Source organism: Ailuropoda melanoleuca, chromosome 6, assembly GCF_002007445.2.
Source record: "Ailuropoda melanoleuca isolate Jingjing chromosome 6, ASM200744v2, whole genome shotgun sequence".
NCBI lineage: Eukaryota > Metazoa > Chordata > Mammalia > Carnivora > Ursidae > Ailuropoda > Ailuropoda melanoleuca.
The window spans coordinates 76,173,652-76,194,866 of NC_048223.1; the positions used below are offsets into that span (position 1 = coordinate 76,173,652).

The following is a 21,215-nucleotide window of genomic DNA, read 5'->3' on the forward strand; positions in this document are numbered from 1 at the left end:
ATAATGCTAAGTGAAATAAATCAGAGAAAGACAAATGCCATATGATTTCACTTATATGTGGAATTTAAGAAACAAAACAAATAGACAAAGGAAAATAGAGACAAAACAAAAAAATAGACTTTACATTTAAGAGAACTGGTGGTTGCCAGAGGAGAAGGGAGCGGGGGGATGAGTAAAATAGGTGAAGGGGATTAAAAGTCCACTTACCATGATGAGCACTGACTAACATATGGAATTGCTGAATCACTATATTATATACATGAAAATAATATAACACTATATGTAAATTATACTGGAATAATAATTAAAACTAAAAAAGAAGAGACAGAGAGAGTGACTGAACACTATTCTCTTTTTTTTTTAAAGATTTTATTTATTTATTCGACAGAGATAGAGACAGCCAGCGAGAGAGGGAACACAAGCAGGGGGAGTGGGAGAGGAAGAAGCAGGCTCACAGCAGAGGAGCCTGATGTGGGGCTCGATCCCATAACGCCGGGATCACGCCCTGAGCCGAAGGCAGACGCCTAATCGCTGTGCCACCCAGGCGCCCCTGAACACTATTCTCTTAATCATCCAGAGTTCCCAACTCAGTGCCTTACATAGACAAAGTATGCAATATGTCTATGGCTGATTAAGGAACAAAAATCAAATTCCTCATATATAGTGACCAGAAGAGGGACTGGAAACATGCACACTAGGATTAAAATACTGCAATATGAGAAAATTCTTAATGCATTCCTTTCACACGACTATTTAAAGAAGATATAAACCAATAGTTATTTCATTTACTTGCAAATAATATTTTATGCATATTAACAAAGGCAAAGAAGTATTTGAATTGTAAACAAGAAAAACAACTGTTTTTCTTTTAAAGGTTAAGTCCTAAAAATAAATAAATTTTTAAAAAGCAACAAGAACTAACTCACTATAGGTTTCCCTACCTGGTTCAAAAGCAATCTTTTGACCATAGCTCAAATTTCCTTTCAACCTTGACCCCCAACTCATCAAGGTTGCATCATTTCCCTGTTTTATTTCCCTCTGAAGAGCTTGTGGAACTAAATGATGATGGGCTGGTGAAGTGCAGACCTCAGGTATCTACTCACAAAGAAAAAAGACAGCATTCATTCATTTCTTCATTCAAATGCTGTAGGAGCTACACTAGTTGCTAAGATAAATATAAATAAGACTATTTCTATCCTCAAGAGAGTCACAGTAAATAGGAAACAGTAAGTCAAACGATAAAGAACATATAAGGACAGAGAATAGGGTCAGGAAAAGCTTCCTGGAAAGGGTGACTCATAACCTGATTTCTCAAAAACCTAATGTTCTAGAAAAGAAAATCTATAGACATTCAATATCATCTGGTATAACAGAAACCCTCCTAAACACACTGCTTTATTCAGTTCAATTAATTAAAGAGCATTCATAATTTCTTCTGAAAAACTCACAGGCTGATATCCCTGATAATCTGAATGCTGCTCATGTGTAGCAGACAGGTTGCACGCTATTACATCCCTGTAACTTTGACCACATTAGGAGTTGCACACTTCCAAGAGGGGTAATGATATAACAATACTGTGATTTAAACATTATAGAACTGGTGACATATAATGATGCACAGAAAGAAGACTTCTGCTTTCAACTACAATGGAGTAACTATACTAGACCTGCCTTACCAGAGTAAGGAAAAATACAATTTAACAAAATATATAAAACATTTTCAGATACTGAACAACAGACAGCAACTCTCTGAAAAAAATTAGGCCTATAATTGTCCTGAAGTTCTATTTGGAGACACTTTCCAGATCAGGAGCAGGATCCCAAGCAATATAGAGTGACCACGCTAAGTTGAGAGGACAGAGATCACAGTTTGGAGAGGCTGAGGTGGCAGGAATTGGTGGGGAAGAGGACCAGAGAGGAGGAAGTTACACAAAGACAAAGTTCCACGAACCTAATGGGGTCTCCCTTAAGTTAATATTAAGTAGTGCATTCTTAGGATTAAAGTATCGTATATGGGGCAAAGAACAATTACAGAAGAGCTATAGGCCAAATAATTTCTGGAACTCACAGGCACGATATGTTCAAGCTGTAATAAATCACTGAACACTCAAGGCATTTACTAAATGCAACAGACGGGCCATGTCTTATTTGTAGGGCTAAATTAGCCCTACAGCAAAGGATACTTTATCTAAACCATGCTGACAAAAGAATAGCAACAACAACAAACAAAAAGCACCTTTAAAACAAGCTCCAGATGATCAAATTTTTCAATAAATTAACTGCCTGCCAATATAAAAATCAATATACTTTTAAAGGAAAATAAAAAAATCCAGACACTCAAAAATACACAGTGAAAACATAAACACACATACACAATGAAACATACACAATGAAAAATATCTAATAAAGTAATTATTAGATGTCAGCAAGGTGGCAGAATAGGAAGTCCTAGGCTTTGTCCACCACAGAAACACTGATTTAACAACAATCAGATCAAAACACCTAAACCTCTTGAAAAAGAAATAGGCAAGCTTCTGCAATTGAGAAGCTGCCCACATAGACCCAGAGAAGCTGTATCCTCTCCCTAAAGAGCTTCAGAGGCACCCGAATCTATAACTGGGCTGACTGCTGAGGGTCTTCCGCTGTGTGAAGCCAGTCTATAAAGACTGGGATACGTGGTTGATTCTTCAAAAATGTGAATCTTAACATAAAGTTGTAAGATACATGAAGAAACAGAAATGTGGCTCAAATGGAGGAACAAAATAAATCTCCAGAAACTGATCCTAAAGAAATAGAAATATTTATTACTTGAAAAAGAATTAAAAATACCCATCATAAAGATGCTCTGTAAGCTCAAGAAAACACTGCATTAAAAAAATTACTATCAAGAGAGATTTTTTTTTAAAGCAAATTCTGGAGCTGACGAGTGCAATTACAGACCTGAAAAATTCACTAGGGTGGCTCAAAAGCAGACTTGATGAAGCAGAAGATAAATTCAAAGGTAAACTCAAAGACAGACATTTAACATTATCCAGTCAGAGGAACAAAACACAAAAGAAAGAGTCCTAAGGGACTTACAGAAAACCAATACGTGCATGAAGGAGAAGGAAGAGAAAGAAAGGGGTAAAAAAATTTATTTAAAGAAAATATGACAAAAAACTTTGAAAACTCAAATTTGGGGAAGTTAATGGACATCCAGACTGAAGAAGTTCAACAGATTTCCAAGAGGAGGAACCCAAAGAAATCCACACTAAGACACATTATAATCAAATTGCCAAAGTCAAAGACTAAGGAAGAATTTTTAAAGCAGCAGGAGAAAGTGATTCATCGTGTACAAGGGGACCCCATAAAACTATAAGAACTTGTAGGCCATAAAGAAATAGGATGAAATATGGAAAAGGCTGAATGAAAAAATTGCCAACCAAAGATACTGTATTTGGTAAAACTGTCCTTTAGAAATGAAGGAGAAAGAAAGACACTCCCAGATAAAAAATGCTGAGGAAGTTCACACCACTAAATCTCCATCACCAAAAAAAACAAAACAAAAACAAAAACAAAGCTAAAGGGAGTCCTTCAAGTTGAAATAAACTATACTTGCAACATGAACGCATATAAAGTATAAAGCTCACTGGTGAAGGCAAATATATAGACAAATACAGAATACTCTTGTCCTATAATGATGATGTGTAAATCTCTTTAAATTCGGTTAACAGAAGTTCAAAGATCAAATATAAAAAAAAACCTTAGCTAAAAAACGTATTAATGGATACATAATATAAAAGATGTAACTTGTGACATCAGTACCATAAAGAGTGAAAAAGGAAGGAATGAAAGTAGAGTATTTGTATGTGATTGACGTTAACTTGTTCTGTACTTTTTTTTCTTTTAAGATTTTTATTTATTTATTTGACAGAGACAGGCAGCCAGCAAGACAGGGAACACAAGCAGGGGGAGTGGGAGAGGAAGAGGCAGGCTCCCAGCAGAGAAGCCTGATGCAGGGCTTGATCCCAGAATGGCGGGATCACGCTCTGAGCCGAAGGCAGACGCCCAACGACTGAGCCACCCAGGTGCCCCTGTTTCGTACTTTTTAAAAATAACACATTTTGGGGGCACCTGGCTGGCTCAGTCAGTTAAGCGTCTGCCTTCAGCACAGGTCATGACCCTGGGGTCCTGGCACTGAGCCCCACATCAGGCTCCCTGCTCAGCGGGGAGTCTGCTTCTCCCTTGCCCTCTGCCCTTCCCCCTTGCTTGTGCTCACTCTGCTCAAGCTCTCTTTCTCTCTCTCTCAAATAAAATCTTTTTTAAAAAAACCCAACACACATTTTGTTAATCCTTACTTTTTATACTGGCCAACAACTACAGTAGTCAGCAAATTAGTAAGGTCTTACCTGAAAGTATATTTTACATAAAAGTATATTTTCAAAGCAGTTTTTTACTGAGATATAATTGATGATAACATTTTATAAGTTTAAGGTGTACAATGTGTATGTATCATTGCCACCATTGCATTAGCTAAAACCTCCGTTACATGATAATTACCACTTTTTTTGAGTGAGAACATTTAAAATCCATCTAGTCTCTTAGCAATTTTCAAGTATACACTACTGTACTATTAACTATACTCACAATGCTGTGCATTAGACCCCAGAACATATTTATATTCTTTTTTTTTTAAATTTTATTTTATTATATTATGTTAATCACCATACAGTACATCCCCAGATTCCGATGTAAAGTTTGATGCTTCATTAGTTGCGTATAACACCCAGTGCACCATGCAATACGTGCCCTCCTTACTACCCATCACCAGTCTATCCCATTCCCCCACCCCCTCCCCTCTGAAGTCTTCAGTTTGTTTCTCATAGTCCATAGTCTCTCATGTTTCATTCCCCCTTCTGATTACCCCCCTTTTCTTTATCCCTTTCTTCCCCTACCGATCATCCTAGTTCTTATGTTCCATAGATGAGAGAAATCATATGATAATTGTCTTTCTCTGCTTGACTTATTTCACTTAGCATTATCTCCTCCAGTGCCGTCCATGTTGCAGCAAATGTTGAGAATTCGTTCTTTCTGATAGCTGAGTAATATTCCATTGTATATATGGACCACAGCTTCTTAATCCAGTCATCTGTTGAAGGGCATCTCGGCTCCTTCCATGATTTGGCTATTGTAGAACATATTTATATTCTGACTGCAGTTTGTACTCTGACCAAAGACTCCCCAATTCCCCAAGCACCAGCCTCTGGTAATCACCATTTTAATGCCTGTTTCTATGAGTTCAGGTTTTTGAGATTTTCATATGTAAGTGACACCAGACAGTACATATCTTTCTGTGCCTGATTAATCTCAGTAGCAGAATGCCCTCAAGGTCCATCAGTGTAGATGCAAATGGCAGGATTTCCTTCTTTCCACAGCTGAATAATATTTGTGAGTTGTGTGTGTGCGCATATAGCACATCTTCTTTATGCATTCACCTGTTGAAGGACACTTATGTCACCTCCATATCTTGGCTATTGTGAATAATGCTGAATTAAACATGGGAGTGCAAATATCCCTTCAAGATCCTGTTCTCCTTTCCTTGGGATATGTATTCAAGAAGTAGGAATGGTGGTTTATATGGTATTCTATTTTTAATTTCCTGAAAAACCTCCATGTTGTTTTCCATAGTGGTTGCATCAGTTTACATTCCCATCAATAGTGCACAAGGATTCCTATTTCTCCACATCTATACCAAAATTGTTCGACCATATCATTTTAAGAATAACCATTCTAATAGGTATGAAGTAATATCTCTGTGGTTTTGATTTGCATTTCCCTGATGATTAGTGATGTTGAGCACCTTTTCATATACCTGTTGGCCATTTGGATGTCTTCTTTGGAAAAATGTCTATTCAGGTCCTCTACCCATTTTTTAATCAGATCATCTGTTTTTTTTTTTTTTACATATAACTTAATGTACTCCCACTTCCTCATTTTACTTTTGTTGCTTGTCCTCGTTACCCAAAAAATAGTTCCAAAACCAATGTCATTCATACAACTTTTCAGATGTATGAATTACTTACACATTTGGATATTAACCTCTTAACTGACATATGGTGTACAAATATTTTCTCCCATTCCGTAAGTTGCCCTTTTGTTTTGTTCACTGTTTCCTTTGCTGCCCACAAGCTTTTTAACTTAATGTCGTCCCACATGTTGATTTTGCTCTTGTTGCTTGTCCCTTTGTTATCCAAAAAACAGTTCCAAGACCAATGTCAAGGAGCTTTTCCCCTAAGTTTTCTTCCAGGAGTTTGCAGTTTGGGGTCTTATGTTAAAGTTTTTAATCGATCTGAATTATTTTTTGTTAATGGGGTAAGATAGGGGTCCAATTTCCTTCTCTGCAGTGGTTATCCAGTTTTCCCAATACTATTTATTGAAGAGACTGTCATTTTCCCATTGAGTATCATGGCTCCCTGTCAAATATTGACCACATATGCAGGAGTTTATTTCTGGGATCTCTAGTCTATTTGATTGGTCTGTGCGGGTGTTTATGCCAGTATCATACTGTTTTCATTAATATAGCTCTGAGGTATAGTCTGAAATCAGAAAGTGGGATTTGCTCACTCCAGCTTTACTCTTCTCTCTCAGGATTGCTTTGGCTATTCATGGTCTTTTGTGTTCTATACATATTTTAGGACTTATACCCTATTTCTGTAGAAAATGCACTGGAATTCTGATAGGGATTGCAATAAATCTATACATTGCTTTGAGTAGAATGGACATTTTAATAATAGTAAATTTTGTTTATAAATAAGTATAGTTATAATTTATAATTATAACTATTTATAAATAAAGTTAATACAAAATCTGTTTATAACTTTAGTGAATTTATTAGTTTTAATAGTTTCTTTGGTGGAGTGTTTAGGGTTTCTATATATAATATGTCATGTGCAAATAGAAAGTTTTACTACTTCCTTTCTGATTTTGATGATTTTTTTTCTTTCTTTTGCCTAAGTACTCTGGTTAGGACTTCCAATACTATGTTTAAAAGAGGGTAGGAGTTGCTTTGAAGGAGTACCTGCCATGACAGGTCGGTCCACAGGGAAATGCCACGGCAGGGCAAGCAGTGCTAGCAACGCAGATGGAGAGTCAGAACTGGCATCTTCATTGGGCCAGCTAGGCTGAAAGAAGTCAAAATAAATGGTGGCTGCTAGCAGTTCCACTCCTGGAGAAAGTTCCTACAGAACCCTGCCCTTCTGGCAAAAGCCCTACAATTAGTAAATAAACCCTCGTACATGGCCCAGGTGCTTTTGAAACTGCTTCCAATATGCTGGGTCTCAGAGCAAGTGAGATTGTCGATGGGCCATTTAAGAGCAGAGTTTTGGTTTCCTATGGCCCTCCACCTCTCCTAGAGTTAAGTCCTGCTGATTTTCAAAGCCAGACAAAATGGGGGCTTGTCTTTCCAGTGCAGGGGTGATACAGGGAGTGCCCAATGCAAGGCTTGAATCCCTTTTTCCTCAGGAAGGACCTCCACACCTGTTATATGCCTTCTGTTTGTGAGTCACTGAAAAGTCCTTCTCAAACTGCTGGGTTTTTTTCTGAGTTTCAGGGCAGGTGACACTGATATCAGCCCTCTAAGAAGGGAATCTCAGTTTCCCATATAATTTTGGGACCCCTGGATATCAAGCCCATTGGTTTTGCTAGTCAAATATTCTCAGGTTTTCTCTCCAGTGCAGATCCCAAGTGCCAGGGTGCCCAACATGGGGCACCAACCCCTCACTCCTCTAGAAGAAGCACTGCCTGGTGAAATTCCCTCTCTATTAAATGTTGCCATTCTGGGGGTGGGGTTTTTTGTAGGACTGTGTCTCTGCTTCTCCTACCCATCTTGCTGTGGTTCTTATTTTCACTGTTGTGGAGAGCACTTCCTACAGTTTCACTGTACATAGAATTCTAGGTTGACTTTTTTCTTTCTAGCACTTTAAGGCTGTCATTCTATTGTCTTTAGTTTTGATTTTTTTTTTCAGTATGGTATCCTCATTATATTCTAACATTCTTTTTTTTTTAATCATGGTAAGGTATACATAGCATCAGATTATTATTATTTTTTTTTATTTTAAGTAATCTCTACACTCAATGTGGGGCTCAAACTCACAACCCTAAGATCAGGAGGGCACCTGGGTGGCTCAGTTGGTTATAGGTACTAGAATAGTCGAATTCATAAAGTAAGAAAGCAGAATACCCATGGATGGGGGGAGAGGTGAATGGGAATTATTGTTTAATGGGTCCAGAGTTTCAGTTTGAGATGATAAAAAAAATTCTAGAGGTGAATGATGGTGATGGTCGCACAACACAGTGAATGTAGTTAATGTTAATGAACTTAAAAATGGTTAAAATGGTAAATCTGATGCTATGTGTACCTTACAGTGAAAATATCTTTCAAAAGTGAAGGCAAAATAAAGACATTTCCAGACAAAAGCTGACAGAATCTATCTCCAGCAGGTAAGAACTCCTAGTAAAGGAAGTACTTTAGGCTGTAAAAGAATATTAGACACATTTAAACCCACATACTCAGACTTCAAACCTTGAATCCTTACCACTATATCTCAGTATCTTTTCTGAGACTAAGTAAAAAAAAAAAAAAAAAAAAGTAAAATGACAAAAGTTCCTTCTCTGACAGTACTGTAATATGGTTTCTAAGGATCATACTTAATGTTAGTGGATTTAGGTAGTATATCTGGTCTTTACACATACCTAATTATATATCCCAGAACATACTCACTTTGGTTTGAAGGTAAACATTCCAAATTGTATTCTTTGTTATTTACCTAGGTGATTCAAAACTGTATTACTGTATTGTATTGTATTATATTGTATTGTTATTAACTATTTTTTGTTCAGGAACAGGGATGGGGATGGAAAAAAAGATTTTTTTTTTTACTTCTGTATTAGACTTTTTTAGATCATACTGTTCTCTGTAATTTAAGTCTATGGATTTTAAAGTTTTAAAATTTAAAGTTCATAAATTTAAAAATTTTTTAAAGTTTAAAATTATATCCTGCCCTCCTTCAAAAAGAACTTTAAATCTCACTTCTTAGGAAAACATTTTATTTCTGCTCATTTCACAATTTTTAAAAGAGGATGGAAAAAAGATATAAAATTAAGCGGCAAACTCTATGCCTGCATTCTCTGACAAGATAACTCACAATCATTTTAGAGATTTTTTTTTGTTATTGATCTTGAGCTCAGTCTAAGCAAGAAAATCTCAGCAAGTTTTATTTATTTTTTATTTCAAAACTTGAGAATAATTATAGTTCATCTCATAACTTCTTACATGGCACAGCAAAGGCACAAAACTAACAATCTTCGAGCACTAAAATCTTGGCACTTGGTATATTTATGATTTTGAAACATTCATGAAATTAGATCCTGTGATAAAAGCATACGCATTACAGAAGCCTTGTATTGGGGACACACTGTCAATATGTGGATTTTCTGCTTTTGGATGTTTTGGGGTTTAAAAATGACAACAAAAATAGGAATGTTTCCTTTACATAACACTCCAAATTATTTTCTTATTCTTTTTCTGGGAGTAATATTACACAAAAACATAAATTAATAAAAGTAAAATAACCTAAATTTGTTCATCAGCATTTAACCTGAATAGTATAAACAAAGTGACTCAGAGAAAGAAAAAGAGTAGTAACTTCTTTAAACATTCAAATCGTCAAACAACTTCTTAGTTTCTTCAGGTACAGCTGTTGTCATCTTTGTGTTAGACTAAGCAAAGCCAATGCTAAATGCACGTGCATGGGGTCCTCTAATTCCGTTGTAGGAAAGCATCCTTGAAGAAATTACTAAGCATTTACTATTTATTACAGTAAAAGGACAAAAGGTGCATTTCCTATTCCTCCTTTCCTTCTTTTGCCTCCCTCTCTTCCTCCTTCTGTCTATCCCACAGTCTAGATCTTTCTTTCTCTCTCTCTCTTACTGTCCATTTTACCTGGAAATTTTTCTAAACTCATGCACTCCTTTTCTAAGATTCCAGTACCCCCACCACCATCTCAAACTAGTATTAGCGTCTGTCAGTAGCTTCTTCCCACTCCAGTTTACTACCCTATTGTCACTGTACTCTCTTCAAACTTGTCTGTGATCAGTCTCTTGCTTCAAAACCTCTTAACTCATCATTGCCTAGAGATTAAAATCGCAACCTCCTGGCATGGTTTATAGGATCTTTTATATCACAACTCCAACTTATTGTGGAAACCCAGTCTTTTCTGCTAGTACTCTATCTCCTTTCTTCATGTCTCACCTTCATACTATACCCAATAATAACAGTAAACATTTATTGATAAGCTTACTATGTGCCAAGTACTTTCTCTATAAATGTTTTTTATTTACAAAGTTATGTGCCAGGCACTTTTTAAAGCACTTAACAAATAATAACTCAGGGCACCTGGCTGGCTCAGGTGGTAGAGCATGCAACTGGATCTCAGGATTGAAGATGGAGCCCTACATTGGGTGAAGAGCCAACTTTAAAATTAAATAAAATAAAATGGTATTTTAAAAATCCCCTGCGGCGCCCAGGTGGCTCAGATGGTTAACTGTCTGCCTTAGGCTGAGGTCGTGATCCCTGGGTCCTGGAATCGAGCCCCGCATTGGGCTCCCTGCTTGGCGGCAGGGAGCCTATTTCTCCCTCTCCTTCTACTGCTCCCCCTGCTTGTGTTCTCTTGTCCCTTCTGTCAAATAAATAAATAAAATCTTTAAAAATAAATAAGTGAATAAATAAAAACAAAAAAACTCAATAACTCATTTAATCTTCATAACCCTTTGTGATAGGTGTTAGCATTATTCCCATTTTACCGTCTATTGACAGAAAGTAGATCAGTGGTTGCCTAGGGCTGGGAGGGATGGTGAAGTGGGAAGTAACTGCCAAATGGCATAGAGTTTCTTTATGGAGTGCTGGAAATTTTTGGAATCAGATAGTGGCAATGGCTGCACAACTTTGTAAATATACTAAAAACCAGTGAACTGTACATGCTAAATTGGTAAATCATTAAATTCATCCGTTTATTATATGTTATTTGTTTAAAAATTATTGAAATTATTAAACTGGTTAATTATTTAAATAGTTCAGCAGAGACAGGCCAACCTTGAAGCAGAATGTTTCCTATTTGTTGCTTTGACACAATACCTGAATTCTTTGAAACATCTTGTCTCATAGACAAATATTATCAATGTCAAATGATTTGGGCAAGAAATTTTGGTACAAAGCTAAGCCAGAAATCAGTGTAATCCTTTGAGATAACAGAGACAACTAGAAAAACGAAAGCACGTGCAGGACAAGGATCCTCGGCTAACACTCACCTCTTCCACAGGAGACCAGTACTTGCAGTGACTGCAGATGCTCCCAGGAAAGCCACCATCATTAGTCGTCGTTTCATCTGGGTGGGCTGTGATCCTCCGTGGTAACATCGAGAGCCCACAGCCAGTTCTGCCAAAGCAGAAAGGGAATGAAGACGAAACATTCTGTGGATAAAAAGTAGAAATGTTATTCCTAACTAGTGGTAGCAACAGTGAGGAAGAAATGATGAAGATGACAGTATCAACATCGCCAACACATTACGGACTTACAATGGCAAACACTTTGCAATACCATATAGTTCCCCATTTACTCCTCAGAACAATTGCATGAGAAAAATACTACTTATAAACCTGATATATCAAACTACAATTATAAGACAAAAAACACATGATAATTTGAACAGGAAAAGTTTAACGTAAAGCATTATTAATTATAACAGGGTTAAAATACTAAGGGTTAAAAAGATAACAGATATAGGGAGCAGCTACTATTTTGAGGGCTGATGCAGAACAACAGGAGAGGAATAAATCTGTAAAGGGGCCACTCTCAAGAGGGCTGAGATACAGACCTGTGGTGAGGACATGGCCATGGATGTCTGAGAAATTTACTAAGTTGCCAGGCCAACAGAAGTCACTATAAAGTCATCCAGTAGGAGAACTCAACATGTCAATGGAAATCGGGAAAGTAGCCATGGGAAGATGTCAGAGGAGGGAACTCACTGGGAAACTGCATTTGGGAGTATTGCTGCTAAAACTACCTACGGGTTGCGAGACCCAGGATGTCCCACATGCTGCTGGCCACTGCGTGCTACAGCGCACACAAGAATCAGGAAGAAAAACTTCTTCCTTCTCTAGTCTCCCTCTACCCCTTCTACTGACAAACCCTAACAAAAGGTGGCAAAAGAGAAATTTCCAGTATTACAAAAAGGACAATGAAAGATGGATTTAGAATTGAAAAGCAACAGATCTGCAAGTGGCGCAACCATTTTACAGATACGGAAACTGAGATACAGTGACTTGTTCTAGAGTATGCATCTAGGAAGTAGGTCCAGAATCTAAAATAAATGGACTAACACCAGAAGCCAGGTTTTTAACTAGGACACTTTGCTGCCCCCCTACCTTGTAATGTTGATACTATATTTGTTAAAGTAATTTAAGTTTTCATTAAATCCTTTTCGCTCCCAGGTCCTTGTAAGGACTTCTACCCACCAAACTCTTTAATTTCATACTTACAACTTCACCTGTTCCTTTCATCGTTTACCTCAGAAATATCTGTATTAGGTCATATTATTGTTCAAAAAACATTCACTCTCCCAACCCCCATCCCATAGGCAAATACTCTTTTCTACACTCTTCATTTTGGGTATGTATCCTGCCATCGAACTTGCTTTGGCAAACAGAATGTGGGCCAGTTCCACAAAGCACTTTTAAGTAGTATTGCTGTTAGTCTTCTTATGCTCCTGCACTCTATGAAGAGAAGATCATGCCCTAGATAGACATGATCCTTCAACCTGGGTTCCATAATGACCATATCTCAGCCTGAGCCAGGCACTATGAAGACCAGCTGAGCCAGCTAAGCATAAAGCATAACCGACCTACAGAATGCTAGTGAGAAATAAATGTTTATGATTATAAGCCACTAAAATTGGGGGTTGTTTACTGCCACAGCAAAAGCTAACTAATTCAGCATATAGAGAATTACTGGGGAGTTCTCATTCAACAAAAATGTTTTAAGTTCATACTATCCAGCCCTGTGTAAGACCTAAAAAGCCAAAAAGAATTTTACATTCTAATTAGGCAAGATATACATGAAACATTTTTAAATGATATGTTTCTAAGCTGGTATCCTGAAGTATAAAAATATTAGGGTATAGATATTAAAGAATTTAAAAAAATTTTTAAATATCAGGATGACACTAGGTTAGTCAGCAAGGCTTTTGTTTAGTTCTGAGATTCAAAATGGTATATACAATTTTGATCAAGTCATAGAAATTTCATGGACACCCCAAACAACAGGACCATTTCTGGCACCTCTATACAAAGAATTGATAGAAAATGATTTTTTTCCTCTAGATAGTATCTTGAGGCCAGAGTATAGTCTTCATTCTTTTATTTGACCAGGCAGACTGAAAGAGAAAGGGGCATTTCTTCCTGGTTATATGACTTTTTATAGTGGCAATTCATTCAAATCACATAAAGTATTCATTCTCCTCTCCTTTGATTGTCCCAAAGCACAGTTCACTGCTTCCTAATTTAAATTATCTTGTACTTTATACATATCTTCCTATGGCAATTAATACATTTGTTCATATGTAAGTTTGCCTTCCCCATTTGGATTTCACCCTCCTTTAAAAAAAATGTATTTTTTTCCTCATCATAAACATACAGTCCAGTACGGGGCCTGTTACACAGGTGTTTAAAATATTTAACTATGTAATGTACTTTCACATAACGGTGAAGGTACTGGCTGCTAACACTTAAGCATACTTCTAAGCCCCAATATACTAAGGAAAGTATGTCTTTTACCATTTGGGTTCATATCAAGTTAGACTACTTAGCTGTCTCTTAAGATCACAGAGCCAGTTACTAACTCTTCTCTGGGACCTATACCTATAATCTCTTAAGTAAACCTTTCTCCTAGCCTTCTTCATTCAACCTAGGCCCAATTTCAAAGTTGGAGCTAAATCCTGCTCTTATGGACAAAGTGGGAAAAGAATTATTTTTCTCTTCTGTTTCTTATGACCTAAGCTGCAGCAACACAATTCTTATACCCTTCCCCAACCCCAGAAATCATCTCATTTTACTGCACATATTCTAGCAAAATATAGCACCAAGGAGACTGTCCACTATATTTTCTTCCTGCCTGTCAACAACTGATTCACTTTTAAAATAACATTTCCCAAGCCCACAGTGCATTCAGATACATAACATTGCTTTTGTTTATAATAAAAATGAATACTCTGGTTTCTCTTCAGATCAAATAGATCTTTCTCCTTATAATAAAAATGAGCACAACTAAAACATATAACTGGAGAAAACATTATTCATCACTGACAACAGAAAGAAAAGAGCACTCAGAAATTTTCAATGTGAAAGGCAAATAACCAGTTCAAAAGTATGAAAAGGCAAGAAGTGTGTAAGACGGAAAGATAAATTCATAATTAACCAGATGTTCTCCATAAATAGACATATGTCCAAATAATAGACATCTCAGAAATATGTTCACCAATGTAATAAACCCATTTTTCAGTAAAAAAATATAAATACGCATATGATCAAATAGGTAAGCCAGAAGCACTTGAGAAGGTCATCTGAATTCTGGACTGAGAATTCTGATCGTATATACAACAGGAAACCAGCAGATACCTTAAATTGGAAAATAACCCAATGAAAGTATTTTCTTAAAGAATAGCTATTTACCAGTAGTAAATAGAATAAACTGCAAACAACAAAGGCAGAGAGAGCTAATGCGAGTAGCGAGTACAGCGAGAAAGCAATTAATAACCTAAGTATTGGGTGAAAAGTGCTTAGATGATAAGTACAGAAACCAAAAATAAAATTAAATGTCCAAAGAGAGACAAAACCATCAGATATCCTTGTCCAAAACATATTAATATGTAAGTGTGAAGGAGATATGGAAGACAGAAAGGAGAAAGAGATTAAAACAATAACACTAAGCAGCAGATGGTAGAAAGTGAAATGGAATAGGAATCCAATGACCAATGACCTAGTCTCAATTCTAGTACTGAACAGCTGTGCACAAAGGAAGCTTATTCTTCCTTAAGGAAGAATTTGATAAAATGAGAGAATTGCCTAATTGGGCTTAAGGGTTCCTTTTATTTCTTAATGCTCTCTAATCTTGATGAAAACTATATGGCAAAATTTAATCTATTTCATTTGAGGTTGGGGGGAGTAAGATCACATATAAGATTTATTAGTGTTCAGAATTTATTAATGTTCAGAATCCATGTCCATATGCTCTGGTGCTAGCAGATTTTAAATTTTTGAAAGCCTGAGTTCCACTAACAGTTGACTTACATTTTGATGCTCCAATTCAAATGTTACTGTCTACATCTCATTTCACCACTGGTTTTAATCTCATTCCCCAAAGTACGCATCAAAAGATATATCCAGGGGAGCCTGGCTGGCTCAGTTGGTGGAGCATGATCTCGGGGTTATGAGCTCAAGCCCCACATTCGGTGTAGAGATTACTCAAAAATTTTAAAAATCTTAAAAAAAAAAGATATATCTATTGATCTTCTCCAGTGCAATTTTCAAAGTTGCCAGGTAAACAAAGAAAAAAAAAAAACCCTGAGAAAAGACTCTATTATAATTTAACTCCTAAGTTAGTAGTGAAGAAAGAGTGTAACTAGTTGACTGTATTAATTTTTGATGAGAGACCATGTAAACAGATTTACGGAGATCAGCTTTCCAATTGAGTCTGGAAAACTGAATAGGCCAACTGGCAGCAGTTATGCAGTAATGAAGCATGTTTATGAGAAGGATTAAATTAAACCATAAGGAGTGCACTTTTTCTTCCTTAACAATACCCCCCCAAAAAGGCATGCCTCTAAAAAGTAGCTTTCATATGAACTGAAAAAAAGATGAAGAGGTATTTCCAACCAAGAAATGTCAAGGGAGGCAAGTGAAACATAATTTCATTACCAAAGGAAAGCATTATCTATCCAACAAGAAACAGAACAAGATTTTTAAAACCTGTAACAACGTAACATTGCTGTTTCTGTTATCTATTATTTTAAGACTATTAAGCTTAATATATTGCTTTTGATAACTTTCAAAGGGTCACAGGATCAAGAAATCATTTAATTCAACATCTTTATTTTACAGATAAAGAAAACAGATCGAGATTAAGTCATGTGGATTACTTACAGCTAATTAGTACAAAAACCTACAATAAATCCTAGAATACTTGATTCCCAAATAAATAACCTAAAGGGGAAAAAAACTTTTTAATAACTGTTTTCAGCAAAATAAATGTTATAGCCACACTCCAAAAAGAGATCAAATGCCCGACTACAGAAAGATAAATAGTATAACATAATACAATGGAATATAAATATTAAATACGCTAATCATAAAATATTATTTCACAAACCAACAGAAAGTTGGGCTAAAGAAATTTAAAAAGTTGGAAAAAGAAGTAAAAATGGCTCTGAGAACTATGAAAAGATACTTAATCTCATTAATAATAAGAGAATGTATATTAAAACTATACTAAGATACTGCTTTTCACTTATCAAGCTTGCAAAAGATCCAGAAGTTTGAAAACACACTTCTTGGCAATACTGTAGAAATGGCACCGCTAAGGGATGTGTTAAGCTGGTACAACGTACTTCCTAAAAGAAAAAGAAAATGGTACAATCTATGGAGGGCAATTTGGCAATATTCACTAAAATCACCCATATAAAACTGCATCCAGTGACCCAGCAATTGCACCTCTGATAAAATATCCTAATGATATACTTGCACACCTGTGAAATTATACACACACACACAGAGTTATTCAGCACATCATGGTTGGTAAGATTAAATCCACCTCTGTTCACCAGGAGAGGACTGGTTCAACCACGATAAAAACATACAAGGCAATACCACGTAGCAATAAACAGGGAATGTAAAAACTATGTACGGATTTGAAGAGTTTCATGAGATAGTATTATCTTAAAAAAACCAAGCTGTGGAATAGCATATGTTACCCTTTTATGTAAAATGAAGACAAATAAGAATGCATATTTGCATGTTCCTGTTAAGTAACTCTGGAAAGACACACAATTTATTGTGTGTCTCTTGACAAGGAGATTTACAATACACTACTTCATTTTTAAACATTTTTTTAAAGATTTATGTATTTGAAAGAGAAAGAAAAAATGCAAGCAGGGGAGGGGCAAAGGGAGAGAGTGCAGAGCCCAATGTGGGCCTCAATCTCACGACCCTGAGATCATGACCTGAGTGGGAACCAAGAGTCAGATGCTCAACCGACTGAGCCACTCAAGCGTCCCTATACTACTTCATTTTTAAAACTAAACTATACTTATGTATTTATCCATGGAAACGAATATATAGTATTTCTTACAAACATTTTCTTTTAAAGATTTATTTGAGACAGAGAAAGCAACAGAAATACAGAGAGAGAGAGCACAAGCTGGGAGAAGAGGGAGAAGCAGGCTCCCCACTGAGTAGTGGGGCTCCTGGGGTCATGACCTGAGCCGAAGGCTGACGCTTCACCAACTGAGCCACCCAGACGCCCTCTTTTAAACTTTTTTTAAAAGGTAGAATATGTACATGCCAACTAAAAAAATGTAAAATAAATGTTTTCTAATTATAAAAAAAATGAAATGATGCAAATAAAATTTAATGCTCTTCTGGGGAAGATTCCCTTTACGCTTAACATATAAAAAATAAAAGCAGGTCCAGGAGACTGTTTCAATCTCTTCAGCTAGGGACTATCATTACCATCCCAAACAGTGGGCACAGGCCCAATAATGTCTTAGCAATCAACCCATATCATGGTAAGTTTCCCTAGTAAGATAAGTTTTACCGAAATCAAATTCATATCCTAATACTCTGATTACTGGCACATCCTGATTCAACTTACTCAACTATTAGAATTCCATACCTTATCCTGATCCTGACTTAAAATATCTGCTTGCGCTTTTCTACATGATTAATCGCCTTCAGTGCAATTATTATTATCTCAACTGCACATCTAAAGAACTGCTTGGTTCTTCCGATCCTGACACTGGCCTAAATAAACCTCTGGTATACACTATTACCAACTGTTACCCAGCACTACTATTAAAAGCAACATCTGCAGGGTGCCTGGGTAGCTCAGTCAGCTAAGCAACTGCCTTCAGCTCAGGCCATGATCTCAAGTTCTGGGATCGAGCCCCGTGTCGTGCTCCCTGCTCATCAGGGAGTCTGTTTCTCCTCTCCCTCTGCCCCTTCCCTTGCTTGTGCTCTCTCACTCTCAAGTAAATAAATAAAATCTTGAAAAGGAAGGAAAGAAAGAGGGAAGAAAGGAAGGAAGGAAGGAAGGAACATCTGTAATTCTGAGGCCAAGATAAATTTCTGAGATCTACCCAAATATGGCTACCAACAAAATTTAGACCTCAGTTAAATAAAACTTCAAGGTTCCAAAGTGTTTACTTTACATGAACCAAGAGCTTGAGGAAATAAGAACCGTGTGTCCTTTCTGTGTTTCCACGATCTAATATAACATCTGGAATACGTGATATATGTATGTGATGGTTCAGTGCATTCTGTGAAACAGAAATATGATTGTTCTTTGAGAACTACATTGTAAAATCAGCACTATAGGGGGTGCCCACAAGGATTCACACTACTCATCTCAGTGGCAGCTATATATTAGCCCTGGAACTGAAGGCCATCAGAGCCTCAACCATTAAGTATCTAAATTATATATTTAACTCTCCTTTATTCTATTTCCATGCTAAGTATGTTATGATTCTAATTCAGCTTCCTGTTCAGATTGCCTTCAAAGAGAGAACATGATGATCAGAAGATGAGAGGATCTTATTTCTCATGCCAGCTGTATTTCTCATGGTAAATTAATAAACTGGCAATCTGGTTTAACCTACTATGATACTAGAAAATCTTTTCTGAATCTGACCAATTCCAAGACATAAGTTACAACCTGGTGACTGTCAAGGTTCAAGGGCCAGACCTGGTACCGTGGGGACATCTTGGCCCTCTACCTTGACATTTCATTCAAATTTCCACACTGGAACAGATCCCAGTGAGAATTTCCCAAAAGTTTTGTATGGCCAGAGTCACTGAACCTAGAGAACCACTCTCACCTTCCTTTTTCCCTGTGTAATGAACTTAGGGGAAGGCAATAAAAGGAAAATTATGGAAGTATTGATTTGTTGGACAGGATACAGATTTTTGGATAGAACAAGCAAGACTACCTGCATTTTTGTTTACAAGTAAGATAGAAATACGTTTTTATTATCAAAAATGTCATCGTAGGGGCACCTGGGTGGCTCAGTCCATTAAGCGTCAGACTCTTGATTTTGGCTCAGGTCATTATCCCAGGGTCCTGGGATTGAGCCCCGCATTGGGCTCCCTGCTCGGCCCAAGGCCTGCTTCTCCCTCTCCCACTCCCCCTACTGTGTTCCCTCTCTCGCTGCCTTTCTCTGTCAAATAAACAAATAAAACCATTTTAAAAAATATTTATTGATTTAAACAGAAATATAAGTTCACTAATGATAAATAATTATAAATATGATGACTATATAATAGTATATTAGACTAGAAATGAAAAGAGTCAAGTTTCTGGCTTGGATATATCGTTGTTTCTATGTGTCTTTTTTTTTTTTATAATTTTGATTTTGTTATCTTAGTCACCATACAGTACATCCCGTTTTTGATGCAATGTTCCATGATCCATTATTTGCATGTAACACCCAGTGCACCATGCAATATGTGCCCTCCTTAATACCCATCACTGGCCTATCCCAATCCCCCAAACCCTCCCCTCTGAAGCCCTCAGTTTGTTTCCCAGAGTCCACAGTCTCTCATGGTTCATTCCCCCTTCTGTTTACCCCCCTTCATTCTTCCCTTCCTTCTCCTACCAATCTTCCTATTTCTTATGTTCCATAAATGAGTGAAACCATGTAATAACTGTCTTTCTCTGATCGACTTATTTCACTGAGCATAATCTCCTCCACTCCCATCCATGTTGCTGCAAATGTTGTGTAATCGTTACTTCTGATGGCTGAGTAATANGCAGCAAATGTTGAGAATTCGTTCTTTCTGATAGCTGAGTAATATTCCATTGTATATATGGACCACAGCTTCTTAATCCAGTCATCTGTTGAAGGGCATCTCGGCTCCTTCCACGATTTAGCTATTGTGGACAATGCTGCTATGAACATTGGGGTGCATATGGCTCTTTTCTTCACTATGTCTGTATCTTTGGGGTAAATACCCAGTAGTGCAATTGCTGGATCATAGGGTAGATCAATTTGTAACTTTTTAAGGGACCTCCACACTGTTTTCCAAAGTGGCTGTACCAACTTGCATTCCCACCAACAATGTAGGAGGGATCCCCTTTCTCCACATCCTCTCCAACAATTGTTGTTTCTTGCCTTGTCTATCTTTGCCATTCTAACTGGCGTAAGGTGGTATCTCAGTGTGGTTTTGATTTGAATTTCCCTGATGGGCTAATGATTTTGAACATTTTTTCATGTGTCTGTTAGCCATTTGTATGTCTTCATTGGAAAAGTGTCATTCATATCTTCTGCCCATTTTTTGATTTATTTGTTTCACATGTATTGAGCTTGAGAAGCTCTTTGTAGCTCTTGGATACTAATCTTTTTTTTTTTTTTTAAAGATTTTATTTATTTATTTGACAGAGACAGAAACAGCCATCGAGAGAGGGAACACAAGCAAGGGGAGTGGGAGAGGAAGAAGCAGGCTCATAGCAGAGGAGCCTGATGTGGGGCTCGATCCCACAACGCCGGGATCACGCCGTGAGCCGAAGGCAGATGCTTAACCGCTGTGCCACCCAGGCGCCCCTTGGATACTAATCTTTTATCTGTAGCGTCATTCGCAAACATCTCCCATTCTATGGGCTGCCTCTTAGTTTTTTTGACTGTTTCCTTGGCTGTGCAGAAGCTTTTTATCTTGATGAAGTCCCACAAGTTCATTTTTTCTTTTGTTTCTCTTGCCTTTGGAGATGTGTCATGAAAAAAGTTGCTGTGGCCGATGTCAAAGAGGTTGCTGCCTATGGTCTCCTCTAGAATTTTGATGGATTCCTGTCTCACATTGAGGTCTTTCATCCATTTGGAGTTTATTTTTGTGTATGGTGTGAGAGAGTGGTCAAGTTTCAT

The 21,215-nt window shown here is 37.1% G+C and overlaps 1 protein-coding gene across 2 annotated transcripts in view; it reads right to left on the reverse strand.

Annotated features, from left to right (window-relative positions):
• The window catches only part of MICU1 (mitochondrial calcium uptake 1), a 249,274-nt gene that overhangs the window by 182,740 nt on the left and 45,319 nt on the right, over nt 1–21,215 (reverse strand). For both annotated transcript variants that reach the window (XM_034662666.1, XM_034662665.1), the window contains exon 2: nt 11,344–11,505. In XM_034662666.1, the coding sequence (XP_034518557.1) occupies nt 11,344–11,504 (161 nt within the window). In that variant the 5' untranslated portion in view covers nt 11,505. The remainder of the gene's footprint in view (nt 1–11,343; nt 11,506–21,215) is intronic.